Source organism: Copadichromis virginalis, linkage group LG4 (genome assembly GCF_057382275.1).
Source record: "Copadichromis virginalis isolate Kocher_CV1m ecotype Utaka linkage group LG4, C_Virginalis_male_GT1.1, whole genome shotgun sequence".
Classification (NCBI taxonomy): domain Eukaryota; kingdom Metazoa; phylum Chordata; class Actinopteri; order Cichliformes; family Cichlidae; genus Copadichromis; species Copadichromis virginalis.
Window position 1 is genome coordinate 10,089,223 of NC_140621.1, and position 16,519 is coordinate 10,105,741.

Sequence of the window (16,519 nt, forward strand, 5' to 3'; positions counted from 1 at the left end):
GCTCTCCTTGTTCGGCCTGTGAGTTTAGGTGGACGCCCTTGTCTTGGTAGGTTTTCAGTTGTGCCATACTCCTTCCATTTCTGAATGATCGCTTGAACAGTGCTCCGTGGGATGATCAAGGCTTGGGAAATCTTTTTGTAGCCTAAGCCTGCTTTGAATTTCTCAATAACGTTATCCCTGACCTGTCTGGTGTGTTCTTTGGGCTTCATGGTGTTGTTGCTCCCAATATGCTCTTAGATAACCTCTGAGGCCTTCTTATTCTTCTTCTTTCATGTTTAACGGCAGCTTGCATCCAAAAATGTTGCATTACTGCCATCTCCTGGCTTTTAATCTTGCTTCACTCCTGAATCCTCAGATCCTCTTTATGAGACCAGTATTTCTCAAAAAGCGAAAAAACCCTTTCTCTTCACCATGACTTAACTTATTAACTACTTGCGCAAACGTAAGTTCTCTTCAATAAACAATAATTATTTTATCCTAAGTCTTAATTAATAAAACTGTCATAAAACATAAAACAAAACAAAAAATGAGTAATAACCGGAACATTAGCTCAACATTTGCCCTGAATTTTTTGGCGTTTGCGTCTTTAGTCTTCCCAGCAGCAATAGCTTACAGGCTAGGCATTAGTCACATGATGGAGTCACGTGGTCATAAGGAAGCGGCGATGTGTTTACCTATGTTTCATCCGCAGACTGCGACAGCAATCGTCTTTTATTTTACGATGTAAACAAATAATATGAACCCGCGTCTGCTCTCTACTCGCTTTTTATGAGTGTGATGTACCCTTCCGCTGCTCCTGTACGAACGTGAACGCATCACCATGGCATCTTCTAGTTACACCTGCATCCAAGACAGCGCCACAGGTTTGGCAACATTCAGTCCTCTCTTTTATTATCTCTCTTCACCTGTATCACTCTTTATACCACGGATTGGTACGCATTTATTTGCTAGCATCATATTACGTTATTTTATTTTTCATGTATTTGTTTATTTATTTATTTTTAAAGAGGCGGGTCCATCTGTGAAAATTTGCTAAGGTGTGATATCGAACAATGAAAGAAACACGTCCGCTCCGTGTATTTATTCACAGGTGACTCGAGGCTCAAAGGATCATTCCGCCGATTTTGGACATTTAAAGTTTTATTTTTTATTTTTTTATTGTTTTGAAAATAAACGCTTTAAAGGTTTCCGCCTTGACATCTACAACCGGTGGTTCTTAAAATCATCACAGTTAGCGAGCCCAAGATGACGTCATCGAATAGCATGGACAGTTCAGCCATGTTTGTTTTGATGATAATCACATAAAAATCTTTCTACAGTCAAGCAATTTATAAAATTCTATTAAGAGACCCAGCAGGATAATTCGAATTTTTTTTTTTTTTAATCTTATTTCGACTTTGGGGGAATTGCCATTCAGATACAGTATAAATACTGCCTGTCAGTCTAGTTGAGAACATGCAGTTGCAATCAGGAGAAGACTGCTGACTTGACAGGCTTCCCTCTATGCCAGCAGGATGAGCCACAGACAGCTATTTTTGCTGTTCACAGAATGCATGTTGATAAAAGTTGAGGAAGGAAAATAAAATGTCCACAAGCAACAGGGGTGACTGCAACCTTGAGAAAAGTCAATTCAAGGACTTGGCAGAGAACGGAGCTGCAAGTGTCACGTTCCTGATGTCAGACCGCTCCTGAACCAGAGATAATGTCAGAAGAGCTTACCTGGGGCACAGAACCCAAGGTGTTTGAAGTCTAGTGTGACATTTCCACAGTCTGTGGTGACTTGGGGTGCCATGTCATCTGCTGGAGTGGAGCACTTCATGCTTCTGACTGCCAAGCTTTATGGAGATGCCAATTTCCTTTTCTAGCAGGGTGCCAGTGGGTCCAAAACTACTACCAAATGGCATTTAGACACGTGCTTAATTAGCAAACCAATTCACCTGATCTGAAGGCCGCACAGAATCTGTGAGGTACTGTTTAGACGGAGATGAGAAACACTTGACCCCAAACACAGACGAGCTGAAGGCAACTATCAAAGCAACCTGAGCTGCAGTGACACGTCAGCAGTGTCAAAAGCTGATCGCCTCCATGCCACAGTAATTCATTATGAAGAACCAAAGAAGGATTCATTGTATAAATAAACATGCTTTTCAGAACCTGGGCTTTTATCTGTTGTAAACTCTTTTTTATTTAATGATTTTATGTAATATAATCATTAAGATACTGGATTTTTGTTTTTCAGGAGCTACAAGTGGTAATCTTGGATCATGCTTGGATCATTTTTGAGCATTTACACATTTAAACATGAAAGTTATCCGCCAGCGTTAGCTTGGTTATACTAAGCTGTGAAATTGCACCACATACAGGCAGGGAGACCAGCTAACACTGCTAAGTAACAGAATTAAAGACACTCTCCAACCACTTTTCCAGGATAAAAGGGGTTAATTCAAATTGTCACTTGTTAGTAACCCAGCAATGTATAATGTCTTGAGTACCTCTTTAATGCTGAGCTTCTTTCCAAAATGAATGATTTTATTAACAGAGAAGGACAAGCTGCTCTCCTCCGTATCAGGCTATGGCTCCCAGGATCTTCTTGGAAGTGGCAGCTCCCGCCCTCCTACCCTGGTGGGCTCCAAGCTCCTCCAGCAGGAGGAAGAAGGAGAGGAGGAGGCCCTGAGGAGGAAACTCAAGTATTTCTTCATGAGCCCTTGTGACAAGTATCATGCAAAGGGGCGCAAGCCTTTCAAACTTGGCCTGCAGCTGCTGAAAATCATCATTGTGACTGTGCAGGTGGATACAGCCCTTTGATTTAACATGAATACTCTGTAGGCTCAGAATGCAAATACCCGATCATGTCCTGTGTTTTATTCTAACTGTGCAGCGACTGCTTCTCTGCATTTGCCCGAGTGTTTCAGCTCATTTGTCTTGTGCCTGTGCTCTCTGGCTCTGTCTATTAGTTGGTGATGTTTGGACTGAGTAACCAGATGGTTGTGACGTTTCAAGAGGAAAACACAGCGGCATTCAAGCACCTTTTCCTGAAGGGCTACAAGGACAAGAATCCCCACGCTGTCCACACACAGATGGAGATGTACAGCCACATCAACTTTACCATAGAGCAGGTAGCCTGCTAATAACCATTTTAAGAGACATTTTGAGATCTCTTGATTTATTATTATGACCAGAATTTTGTTTAATATGATTTTTTTAATGATTTTTTTAAGCCATGCATACATTAGATATGCTTGATATTAATAAGTGTTTTTTCATGGTATTATTACTTACAATGGACCCTAATATACTGTTGTAACACTGACTGCAGATTTCCACTCCACACAAAAACCCAACAAAACAAAGGTCAATCAGAGGCTTGAGGGGAAAACAGGACTACTGCAAAGCTAGCTGAGCTATTATCTTTAGCAGTTGTATTGTTTACAATGTTTACTAGCTTAGCTTAGAATTGAGTGTGTGAATAAGCGCAGAAACACAGACTGCAAATGACGTCTGTTTGTCTGCATTTGCAGACAATGAAGAAGTGGATGTAGTAGTTAGATGGAAAAAGTTGCTGCTGTAGGTTATGCACAGTAACAGATGTGGGTGGGGGGAAGTCAGTCCAATAGAGTATCCCAATATTTTTGACATTGATCACTACAGGAACACCAAATATTGAGATTTTATTAAATACATTAAAATAGTCTACGAGCGAGAAGGCTCATCTCATGCGCCACCATCCTGAGATGTTGTTAGCCAAGCAAACTTACATTAAATGGGCTCAACTGAAAAACCATCCAACACTGAACACACTCAGCTTGTTAAAGCTACCTCCTAATTAAGAGCAAGCTAATGGCTCAGTCACATGACCACAAATAGGAAAGCAACCTCCTTGCATCCATAAAAAAAGCAGCGGCTGCCTGGTGATTGTATAGATTTTTTTCACATTCTGCAACTGATTGCACAGGTCGCCCAACAGGAGGCAACCTTTCTGCAAACAGTTTCAGTCTTACTTGGACTGACTGCAGTCACTCTCAGAGAGATCATTGGAAGTTTGCAAATAACTGCTGTCTAATTTATAAAAGCAGAAATGTTGCCAACATGTTGCCATCAGTCTGAATGACTCTTTGTCAATGAAAACAACTCAAGTGGGCTTGACTCAACTGGTTGGCAGCTGGTTGTATTGTGGTTATATTCCTGTAGAACAGGAACATTACTGAGCGCAGTTAAATATACATTCCTGTTAAATGTGAATTTCTGTTTATGTAGACAGCAACAGATGCGATTTCAGAGAATTTATCACAGTTATTTGGTGTATTACCAGAAACACTTTGCATGCAATTGCAGATTGAATCTTATGGCAACATTAATGCAGGTTTTAGTGACAGTGCTTGTAATCTCAAATTAAAGTAAAATAACTTCATTGTATTCTGTAAAAAAAGATATTGACAAAGTTCAACTTGGTGATAAATCGTAACATATCTTATTCCATACCAAGCACATAACACAAAGTTAATAAATGTGATAAAAATGCAATAATATTTTATCGGAATTATATCAAATCTTGGGGTGTCTGGTGATTTCCACCTCTAGTAATTGAGACATATTTCTGGAAAGAGATGCCGCTATCTCGTTGCCATCCTGACTGAACAGCGTTCTTTTTAGTGAGAGCTTCATTGTTACTTTCTGAACGTGAAAAGTTTAACATCGCATAAAGGAGACAGATGTTTTCTCGAGCTTAATTCCACCTCTCGGCTTCTCTTTCCCTCTTCAGTACTTGGCTCTACCTCAGATCTCACTGGGACGGTACGCTTATGTGCCGGGTGTCGGCGTTAACGGAAGCGCGCTCTCCCTCTGTCAGAGGTACTTTAGGAGGGGCACCATTGACCCCGTCAATGACACGTTTGACATCGACCCACATGTTGTCACAGGTAGGATAATCCTTCTTTTGATTTTGTTTTTCTTTATGTTTTAAAGTCTACTTGTTTGTTACACGTCTGTCTGCACATTCTTCAAGTGCCAGTATTTCCCTTAAGGAACCAATCGTGTCAGTGAGTCACTGTGTTATTGCTCCAGTGCCCTGCAACTGTGCCCTACTTTTAAAGACTTGAGTCCTGTAATGAAAAACACAGACCTTTTTTTTTTCCACTTTAGTAGCAAAAATACTGTGTCCGGTCCTGGGAAAGGGGTTATTTGCGCACATCTGCTGATTTGGCAGACGGCTATGGCTAATGCATGATAAATGTAGTGGTAAAAATAAACCGTGGTGTGGCATTCATGTGATATGGAAAAAATCATGTATGACTTAGTTCCTCTTTTGCCATTTCTGATTTTCCTTTTTCCAGATTGTATTGGACTGGACCCACTGACGTACAGCGCTGCTCCAGGAAACAGTGACTACAAGAATTTCACTCTCCTGTTTTACAAGTTAGAGACTCTGTTATGTTTGTGTGTTTTGGTATTAAAGAGGTATTGCTTTTCTTTGCAATGTGAATTCTGCACATTGAATCCTCAGCATGTCTCTTTCCTCCCCAGGCTGATCAATGTCACCATTGACTTCCAGCTGAAGGCCATCAACATTCAGACCATTATAAATAATGAAATCCCGGACTGCTACACCTTTGCTATCACAGTGAGCCCCTCTATGATCTCAAATTCAGTCAACATCCCACAGAATAGAAAAACTAAAAATGTTGTTTTTTACATGCTAATTGTTACGTGGTTCATGCTTTTGTCGTCAGATTGTGATGGATAACAGGGCGCACAGCGGTAAAGTTACGATCAGTCTTCAGAACCGTGCCTCCATTAAGGAGTGTAAAGACCCTAATGTGACTGGACGTGGTGAGTGACTGGTGGTTAGGGGTGATATTTATTTACCTGCCGCTTCATTTATTTTAATTGCCTTTGATCCCTTTTATTTCTGTCCTCTTTTTTCAGCCGAGAATTATGCGCAGGAGTTCTTTGATGTGCTGGTGGCCATCGTCTGCGTGCTGTCCTTGCTGCTGTGTGGACGCTCCATCCTCAGAGGCATCCTCCTGCAGCATGTAAGAAAACTGGCCAATAATTTCTGTATTTTTTTGTTTTTGTGATGTTAGCCTATGAAATGGATATTTTGAAATGGATATTGCACATAGCACGACTGACATTGCCTTTTTGAAGCCTTGGGTTTGGCATTTTGGCTGTCTCAATGTTTGCCTCTTTTGGGCGTGAGAACATATAATCTTACTTGGACAGGAGAACAGAGTGATAGGTTATCAGTCAACATTAGCTAGCTTGGATACCAAGATGCATCCATAGACTGCATGGGCCCTTTGCACACACACAAATACCTGTTAAATAGTGTTCAATGACCTACAAAAGTGGAGCTCAGATAAGGACAGGCTGTTTGTGTATGTAACCGCACAGTAATGCACGACCACCATGAACACAAAAAAGGAAGTGAAGCCTGGTCAAAAGAACCTTCCTGCCAGACTGTCTAGCTTTTTTAATAATGCATACATTAAGTCTTAATACAATTTACAGTACTGAGTCTTGTCTCTTACAGCAAAAGTCTATTTTTATTTATATTTTGCTTTCAAGGAGACAGACTAGTAGTTTTGAACGATAGTTCTCAAGGATTTCTTTCTTCTTTGGACATTCGCTGATTTTTCACTTCTTTTTAGTTCCGTCCTTGTACCTGACCATTTTAAGAGTATTTTTTTTTCTTTGTTAAGAAATACTGACCTATGAGAAAGTCACCTAACTCAAGGGATGAGCAGGTGTTGTCTCTGCACACCAAAAAACTGTTTGTTCCAATTTCTTTAGCTGAGTCTATGAAAAATATCACAGTTTTGTGATGAACACAAAACCATATTTTTATATCAACAAGGTGATTCCCGGAGATCTATTAGTGGAAAACGTTCCCTATCTTGGCATGCTGTGCAGTCACTTAAAACACTGAGGAAACTGGACAAGTGGAAGACAAAAAGGGAAGTATCAGGCCTAAAAACCTGTCTACAGCAGCTCAACAGTATCTGAAAATCGTGTCTTAACCTCCTAAGACCTGAACTCTTTCATGGCATGTATTTTCAGTTTCTCTTTGCTATTTGGGCTGATTGGAACCTGATGAATGTAAAAACAAAGAATTACCGGGGGGGGGGGTTGTTTTTGTTTTTTACCTGATTTTTGTTTCTGAGAAAAATGAGTTTCACATAAGAGGACATTTGCTTTAGATTTTGATAGAACAGTGGCAGTGTCTTTTATCCTGTCTTCCTTCTCTCACCCCAACCGGTCGCAGCAGATGGCCGCCCCTCCCTGAGCCTGGTTCTGCCGGAGGTTTCTTCCTGTTAAAAGGGAGTTTTTCCTTCCCACTGTTGCCAAAGTGCTTGCTCATAGGGGGTCATATGATTGTTGGGTTTTTCTCTGTATCTATGAAGCGCCTTGAGGCGACTTTTGTTGTGATTTGACGCTATATAAATAAAATTGAATTGAATTGAATTGAATAGTGTACTCGTAAGTGGATATCAGGCCGTTGTAGAGCAAAATTTAATACTTTGGTCTAGACAACCCAAAATGTGATATCCGCATATGTGGACGCCAGGTCCTAGGAGGTTACGAAGTATGAAAAAATTCCAGCACAGACCTTCCACAGTACCTGAGAGATGCATCAGGTCTTTTATCCAAATTTAAAAATTTTGGTTCAAATGCTCATCAGTATGTACAAAGGAGGTCAGGAGAGAGGTACAACAATGAGTCTCTACAACTGTAAAGCATGGTGGAGGCTCTGCCCTGGTTTGGGCTGCATGTCAGCCAGTGATGTTGGATATCTCGTCAAAAACCGATGAAATTACGAACATAGAAAAGTGACATCATCATCATATTTTGATCCGCCATTGTTAAAGCATCTGATTGGCAACAGCTTCATTGTTCAGTATGACAAAGATCCCAAACACGCTGCTAGTGTAGCATACCTGGTCATACATGGTCATACCATTGGCTTATCTACTCTATTTCCATGTATGTTTGCACATGTTTCAATAAAGTTTTGCACCTATTTTACTCACAAAATATAAACCAAAAAAAAGAGGGGTGACTCAAGACTTTAGCACAGTAATGGAAATGGGTGAGATATTTCCAAATTTAGGAGGAAAATATGCTACAGAGACCAAAAGGAGGCTGTAAAAAGTTTCACTTCTCCTCTGATGTCTTTCAAAATGGGACCCCAAGTGGACTGACTGCTTGAAGTTGCAACTTTTGTTGAGGTACTAATTAAGAGTCTGCATTGCACTCGTACACTTTATGGATAACTTAGCACTTCTCCCTCTCAGGCCCCTCTGGCCTGGTGTTGGCCAGAGGGGCCGATGGCGCGATATGGCAGCCTCGCTTCTGTCAGTCTGCCCCAGGGCAGCTGTGGCTACAACCGTAGCTTGCCTCCACCAGTGTGTGAATGTGAGAGTGAATGAATAGTGGTATTGTAAAGCGCTTTGGGTGCCTTGAAAAGCGCTATATAAATCCAATCCATTATTATTATTATTATTATCCAAATACAATCGCATTGGTTACATTAAAGCCTCAAATCGGAGTCTAAAACCAGTGGGTGAAACACATCTTTCACAGTGTCTGTGGAAGTGAACCCCTTTTACAGTCAGCCTTAAGTGTCATTTGGGGAACTGTAGTTTCTTATGGTGTCATATTAACAACCAAATGAGGACACATAAAAAATATTGCCAAGAGCAGATGTCCCTAATATGGCCATCTCAGGTACACAGCACTACCTGTGAGCACATAAGCCCCGCCCACCTGCTGTTAAGATCTTCTGTTTTTCACAGGCAGCCAATCAGAAGAAAGTTGGCTTAAAGGTGGAAGCAAAAAAGTTTCAGTGGATGAACTGAAGTGCTGCAAAGAGACCCAGGATGAGATGAATTGTTCTGAACAGCAAATCGTGCAAAATGAAAACCTCAGAAAAAAAAATATCGAGCCGCAAATGAGCTTTCAAATCTTTATCATTACATTTCTCAAGGGTGCAGTGTATCAAGTTAGTCATCATGCGTGAAATGTGATTACAGAAGTTCCGATTTTTGCTTGCCACCGTGAAAGATGAGGCTGGTCTGCACTGCTCGCTCTGCTGGATTGTCATTTTTCTAAGCGCTTGCCTGGAGGCCGTGGCGCTAATGAGATCACAGCAAAACTTACATCCTGCAATACAAACACTGTTGCCCCCTGATGCCATATATTCAACACATATAATTTCATAATGATAAGTCACGCAGGCAAAGAGAAGTAGTTAAATGCCTTTCACGGTCTCCCAGTTTTCCGGTTGTGTGTATCACATTTAAAGCCCCATTGATCATCTCCCATCTCCTTACCCAGGAGTACGTGCAGTTTTTCAATCACAAACTGGGCCGCAGCGTGAGCTGGGGAGACAGGATGGAGTTCATCAACGGCTGGTACATTCTGCTCATCGTCAGTGACACGTTCACCATCATCGGCAGCTTCATCAAAATTGGGATAGAGTCCAAGGTAACAAGATGTGAGAGGGTGTGCAGCTTTGTGCACACTGTAAAAGAAGCTTCTTTTTTTATTCACCTACTGAGATGTAAAATTCCCAGTTTTCAGTAAGTTATGATAAGTAATGATGTCTTCCTTGTGATGCAGAATCTGTCATCATATGATGTTTGTGGGATCTTGCTGGGAACATCCACTCTGCTGGTGTGGGTGGGAGTCATCCGCTACCTCAGCTTCTTTCAGAAATACAATGTATGTCAAGCACACACACACAAATATGGAAAATATTATTTAACACAATTTTTTTTTATATAATATTTTAAAATGTATTTACAGTTAGTTAATTTGGTCTCTTTCTCCCACAGATCCTGATTGTGACTCTAAGAGCTGCTTTTCCCAATGTCATCCGCTTCTGCTGCTGTGCGGCCGCCATTTATTTGGGATATTGCTTCTGTGGCTGGATAGTGCTGGGGCCCTACCATGCAAAGGTAATGCACGGACACACAGCTGTGTCTCTAAGGAGGAGTGAGCAGGCGTGAGTCACTCAGAGCAGAATTGCATGTCAGAGCATCCTAATTATGATAAACTGCCTCCCAGCATGTCATTTTTTAGCTATGTATAATTAATGGGAGGAGAAAATTGATAGTTATTAAATATGAATCAGGCAGCATTTTGTTAGGATATTGCTTTTTGCATGCAAGCAAAATAATGTAATCAATTCTGGTGGAAATATATGGAGGGCCAGCTTTCCTGAAATTAAAAACAAAATGAATAAAATGAAATAATTAAATGACTCAATAAAAAAATAAATATGCTAATATGTGCATCAAAAATACCGTACATTACCTAATTCAATGAATGTGAAATTAATTGATATTTGCCTTTCACACAGAAACATTCTCTAGAAGTCAATTTTGTAGTCCGTGCCAAAAAGATAAATAAAAACACTGAAAGACTGCAAAACTTTCTTTTTTAAATGATTGTGCTAACTTGGACTCCATGTATCCAGTTTCGCTCCCTGTCCATGGTGTCAGAGTGCCTGTTTTCTCTGATCAATGGAGACGACATGTTTGTAACATTCGCTGAGATGGAGCACAGCAGCACGCTGGTGTGGACCTTCAGCCAGATCTACCTTTACACCTTCATCTCCCTCTTCATCTACATGGTGCTGTCACTCTTCATCGCACTCATCACCGGAGCTTATGACACCATCATGGTACAGTTGCTGCTTTGTTTCTTTATTATACTGTTGGGTGGTGGTTTGAGTGCTTTTTCTAATCATATGAATTGGGTTACAGAAATGCTAAAATCTAAAAACAAAATTTTTTCCCATCAACGTCTCCTCTACTTTGCCAATTTCCCAGTGCCAATCTGCTAAATCAAGATAATGATCATACTTATTGGTTAATACTGGTAAATGTGATCCGACATTAATGCAGGATACTTGTGCAGTTATGTATTGATTTATTTTTACCGATAAATACGGGGACTTTATTTAGTAAGTGACAATAGCAGTTTGAAAATTTGCAGCTTTTTTGTCTTCTTGCAGGCCCAAACACAGGAGCAGGCACACATCACAGATCTACATGCATTCATTGCACAGTGCACGGACACGCCCAGTTCTGGCAAGTTCCGTGCACCCGAAGCCTCATCATGCTCCTTCCTCTGCTGCTGTGAGTGGTGAGGACAGTGACCTAGTAGAAGCACAGAGGGAGTAAGCAGTGTGTACATTGAAGGACATGGGAGTCTTTCTTTCCCTCCATCTTTAAAGCACCATATTTCCACTCCAGTAGCTGACTGCTATTCCACTCCTTTTTCCAGACACCCAGCAAAGAGGGACGATTAATGTCTTGAAGCAGAACTGAGTGACCTTGGACTACTTTGTCCCCTGCTGACCCTGTTTGAATTTTGCATTTTAATTTGTGCTGGAACGGTAGATTGCACTGAACACTTAAAGGCCCAATTACCTGCTTCAGCTTTTGTACTGTACTGTATGAATAATTTATTGTCTTTCTGACTTGTCAGGTTGGTCAGGCTTTGATGGCTAGAAGCATAATGTCGGTAAACAAAGGCTGGACACCGGGTCTGTCGGGTCAAATTAGGATGCATTTTCGCTTGAATGACCAACCATTTACAGGGTTTTCATGATCATTTTATTGTTCGCATGGCTACTTAGGCAAAAGGATTTTCATACGTCTTGATTATGTAAATATATGTATGTCTTGTGGAATTTAGGCATAAGGGTGAAGTCAGGCAAACTGGAAAAAAAAAAGATTGATCATTAACTGCAGTACATGTGCTTTGGCTAACAGTCAAGGCCATTCTTTCACTCCAGTTCAGTTTGCTTGCTCCTCATCTCCATTGTTCACGTCCTCCTGTGACTGGAAGGAGATGATAGCCGTGTGAGGAAGGACAAGCCCTACGGCCAACCGGCTAGTCATCAATATGTATGAGCCGTTTTCGCTATAAGGTGGCAGGTGTAGGTCTGTGCTAATGCACTGCAAGGCAGGGTGTGCTTTGCTAGAACATGTGAGGTTAATGTGCTGCCTTACAAACACACAGTAACTACTGAAGATGATAAATAATTTTATGCCTTTTTATGTTAATTGGTAGTAGACCTTTTTCACAGCAGCCTTTTAGCAATGAAATATGTAAATGTAGGCGTTGTCTAATGACATCAGTGATTTTTTTTCCCCCCTTAATACCTGCATTTATGTTTATATTTAATGTCAGAATGGCTGCACTAAAAAAATCTTTACATTTGTTGTAGCTGTTAGACTAAGAAAAAAATGAAGGAAAAAAATGAAGGAGACTATTCAGTACCCAAATGAATTTTTGATTCCCCTTCCCTCTCTTGTTCTTTTCAGCCAGTGACTTTTAATGGTTTAAAAATACATTCAAATGTTTCATTTAAATGTAGCTTAACCATGTGATCTCACAGGAATTGCTCTGGTTCTGTTTACTGCTACTCTGCTAAGCTAGGCTAATTTTGTTTTAGCAGCATTTGTTTAGCGGGTAATGTTTTCTCACCCCTCCCCATTACAGTATTGACTTATTTTTGTATAGTTCAGTTACTAAGATGCCTGAATATCAAAACTGAATTTTCATTTTCTTGTAAATGAGAAGAAGTTGGCTAAATTTGCTTTAACTAAGGCAGTTTTGGCTAGTAGCTTTTATAGCTACGTTACAGTCACAAGACTTTGGTTTTAACTGTTCTTGTTCATTTTTACTCTTTCCCCCCTCATTTCTTTCCTAATTACACAGCTGTACAGTATAACAATATTACAGGGAAAATCTCCAAAAGTCAAATGCCAGTCCAAAAATCTTCCTTTCTAATATTTCTTGAAATATATAGCTAATACTTTTTGTCTTTGTATGCTAGTTTGGATTGTAAGCAGCATAGTTGTGTCTCTATTTTAAATAATGGTTCACTTAGACTCTGTCTGTTGAAGCTATGTGGGAAATGGCTCCATTATTTTATTCATGAATGGATAAGGACATCTCTTGAAGTACCTATATAAACTTGAAGTAGTGGTGAAGATGCAGTATGCTGCATAGGGTGATATGAACGGCTTTCAGTGCACAAAAACTGGATCAGAACAACAGTAACAAGGGGTTTTTGAAATGCAACAGATATCTGGCATTTGTATTATTTTTAATGTAAACTTATTTGTTTTCTTTGATATTGTTTACAATTATAAAGAGGGTTTTTTTTAAATGGCATTTCTGCAGACGTATTTATTTCCTCTTAATTAAAGACCGATGCACAACTTAGAATAGTGATATAATGTGCCACATAGGAGTTGTATATCACAGTGGAACAATGCACTATAAATGCAACATGTTTGTTAGTGTTCTCCTGACACTTGTAGAAAAGCTCTTTAAGTCTGTTTTGATTTAATGGGAACAGCTGTGCACTGTGTTTATTTGGCTGCTTTTTTTTCATGCTGTCTTAATTATTTTTTACCTAATTTTGAGAAAGTGCAAGATTGCCAGTCTGAGGAATTTGTACAGGTTTTTACTTTCTTTTTTGTGAAGATGGTGTCTTCTGAACGCAAAATAAAAAAGAATATAAAAAATGTCGTGGCTCGGTCAGCACTGATGACATCTCTTGGACTAATCCTAAATAAATTGGGCAATTTATGTGAATGAAAACAAATAACACAATATTTTCTTTTCAAAATGTCTGAAACTTAGCAGCTGCAAAGTTTAAAAAATAAACACTTGCACTGCAGTCTGATGAACTTGTGCTGTGTTGTGGTAGTCTGGCACCACTAGAGGGAGAGAGCAGGCTCTTGTCTGAAGCCAACTGCCAACCAGTCACAGGAAATCTATGCAATACGAAGCAATAAGGAAGTAACAGGAAGCCAAAACACAGGCACTTTGGTGGACAAGAGCGGGGGGATAAAACATCATCCTTATAAAAGCTAAATTACGCTGAGTAGAGTACTTAAAACTTTGAGTCTGCCATAATCACAAACTACCTTGCAACTCAGCATGAAATAAATAGAGGAAGCGGGCGGCTGTTTCAGCTAAATCAAAACCACACAGTGAAGATGGGAAGTAGATAGCATGTGATAGACTAAGATCAAAGCAGATGCTCCTCTTAGTGAGGTGAGCTGCTACAGCTTTCCAATATCCTCAGAACCTGCATCAATTATTCACTCAAAGATGCAGCCAAGGGCTGGCTGAGGAACTGGCCAGCCTGCTCTTAACATCATCAGATTTTAGCCTGGAGCTGATTAAACAGTCCCAAAGAGAAAGCAGGCTGCAGGGCGAAGCCTTGCAAATGGCTTCTACCTGGTCAACTATATTTGCATGCCAAATATAGTTGACCCAGGGCCTTTTTGAATAAAGGACCAGAGCAAAAACCACAGTGGATATGAATCCTTGCAACGAGATATGACTGTCACTATCATCACTATCGTGCTCTGTGGGCGACAGATACACACAAAAGAACACGCCTGCTGTGTGATGATGGCGCGTTAATGAGGGTCTCGTTGCCTTCCTTCATCACATGTTGCCTTTTAGTGGCTGTAGAAGCATCCTGTATGTTAATGACATGCAGTGCTGGCACGTTGTTGTCTTCAGGGAGTCCACGCTGTGCACAGAGAGCAGCAGCTGCACTGGCGTCCACTAACCTGCATCCGCTTGGTATTTGTTCACACGTACACACCCTGTTTGTGAGATAATGATATTCATGCTATTGGAGTGTGAAGTGCTGTGCAGGGTGATCGCTCTCATGCATTTGGGAGACACTTGTCTGAAAAGGGGGTTGATTTGTGAATATCTTTAGGGGAAAATAAAGGGTGTGTCTCTTAGTGCCAGCTGCTTTCCTGGGTGGCTCGAGAGGGCTGGCAGCAGTGGTGTGCTATACTGCAGATTTTGATATTGATCAGATAACAAATAAATGGCGCCGGTGTTGCCGATACCATTACCAATGATTTTTACTCATAAAGACAGCTTATGTACAGGAGAGCAGTGCGCCATGATTTATGAGATGAGGTTTATTTTTCAAAACAAAGGGCAAATGTGCAAATTCTGAGCCTACATGTTGCTGCTCAGTACCGCCGAGTCATGTGACTGCACCACAACTAAAAAAAGCAGAGCAGGGAGGAGAGGGCAGCGCAAAGTGTGCCAGCAGGAGAGGAGCGGTGTTTGCACAGACATGTCTCCTTCTGAAATTAGAGGAGACAAATAAGCTAAAGCATCGATCATGTTGTGATGATATCAATCTAATACCAATACCGGTGTTGGTATCGATACTATCGACATTTGGATCAATCCGTCCAACCCCTAACTTGCAGGCGGTTCAGGCATCCCAGAAATATCATCACACCAAACCCTAACCCCATAACCCTAACCACAACCACATTCAAACCCCCAACCTTAACCCCGACCCATTTTTGTTTGTTTTTTCCACATTGGAAATCTATGACATCATAACAACATGACTGGTGACTTGCACTGCTGAACCTGGACCAACATTAATTATAATGACACAGGGACGACACCAACACTGGGATGCATCAGATACACTCGAGATTAAGACCTCTGTGCAATCTGACTGCTACATGCTGGAATATGTGAAACACAATTAGAGCATGCCTGTATCTGCTGCTTGTTAAATAACTAATGTGTTGTGTAAGAGTTTTGCAAAAAAGGTAGCAGACTCTTGACCAGCGGCCAGATTTGTTTGGTTTTTGTTGATGGGGGCGCTTGACTGAGCGCCAGCCCCTTTTGTGCTGCAGCCGCCCCAGCTGGACTGCGGGCTGTGTGGACAAAAAAACAATGAGGTAAATAACACGGGAACTGTGCAGCAGGGTACACGGCCCTGCCTCTTCCTGTCTCCGGTGCCGCACACCACCGCCTTCCTCTCTTTGTTGCACCCGGTTAACCATGCCAATACGTCCGTCAGCATCAACTTAGCAGGCATCGAACGCACCCGAGTCCCTGCCTTCTTCCTGGTCTCATTCCATTTAGTTGCATTCTTTATTGACGCGACAAAATTCACACATTTCTACAGTATGTGGCTGTAATCTTCATCTGTCATTTGAATAAACAAAACAAAAAAGCAACTAACTAATCTTGCAGGATTTCTTGTTGGTGTGAGACAACACAACACACCCTCTTCAAACACACAAATCTGAGGTCAATCCACTTTGCAGGAAGAGAAACAAAGCTTCCACTGGACATCTGATCGAGAGGGATAAAGGGCGATAACAGGTTTTCATGCAAGCAGGTGATCGGCGTAGTGCCATACATCGAGTCGTACATTTCCGCCCTGAGCTCAGGCGAGAAACACAAGCCTGAATAAATCTCACCTCTGGAAAAGGTGAGATTTATTCAGCACTTGGAAAAGGAAGAGCACACCACAGGCTGGACATGAAAAGAAACCTATCTTAGAACAGACCAGCACACAAAAGCCTGGCTTATGCAGACAGGAGGCAGGCGGCTGCTGGGAGCTAAGCAGCAGAGGCAGCAGCAGCAGACAGGCAGACAGACAGACAGGCGGCATGCCCACCCAGACTGTGTCTGATGAAAAGCTCTG

The 16,519-nt window shown here is 41.1% G+C and overlaps 1 protein-coding gene across 1 annotated transcript; it reads left to right on the forward strand.

The window, feature by feature from the left end:
• The first annotated feature begins 641 nt into the window (after positions 1-641).
• Positions 642-13,191, forward strand: mcoln1b (mucolipin TRP cation channel 1b). The gene is made up of 13 exons (XM_085453432.1): positions 642-863; positions 2,540-2,787; positions 2,955-3,116; positions 4,760-4,916; positions 5,331-5,412; positions 5,521-5,617; positions 5,727-5,826; positions 5,923-6,029; positions 9,334-9,483; positions 9,619-9,720; positions 9,834-9,956; positions 10,478-10,684; positions 11,018-13,191. The coding sequence occupies exons 1-13, from the start codon at positions 821-823 to the stop codon at positions 11,150-11,152; spliced, it is 1,713 nt and encodes a 570-aa protein (XP_085309558.1). The 5' UTR covers positions 642-820; the 3' UTR covers positions 11,153-13,191.
• Positions 13,192-16,519: the final 3,328 nt, after the last annotated feature.

Coding starts and splice junctions, on each gene's coding strand:
- mcoln1b (XM_085453432.1), top strand. CDS start 821: ATGGCATCTTCTAGTTACACCTGCATCCAAGACAGCGCCACAG. Junction 5,827..5,922: donor CCCTAATGTGACTGGACGTG/GTGAGTGACTGG, acceptor CTCTTTTTTCAG/CCGAGAATTATGCGCAGGAG. Junction 6,030..9,333: donor GAGGCATCCTCCTGCAGCAT/GTAAGAAAACTG, acceptor CTCCTTACCCAG/GAGTACGTGCAGTTTTTCAA.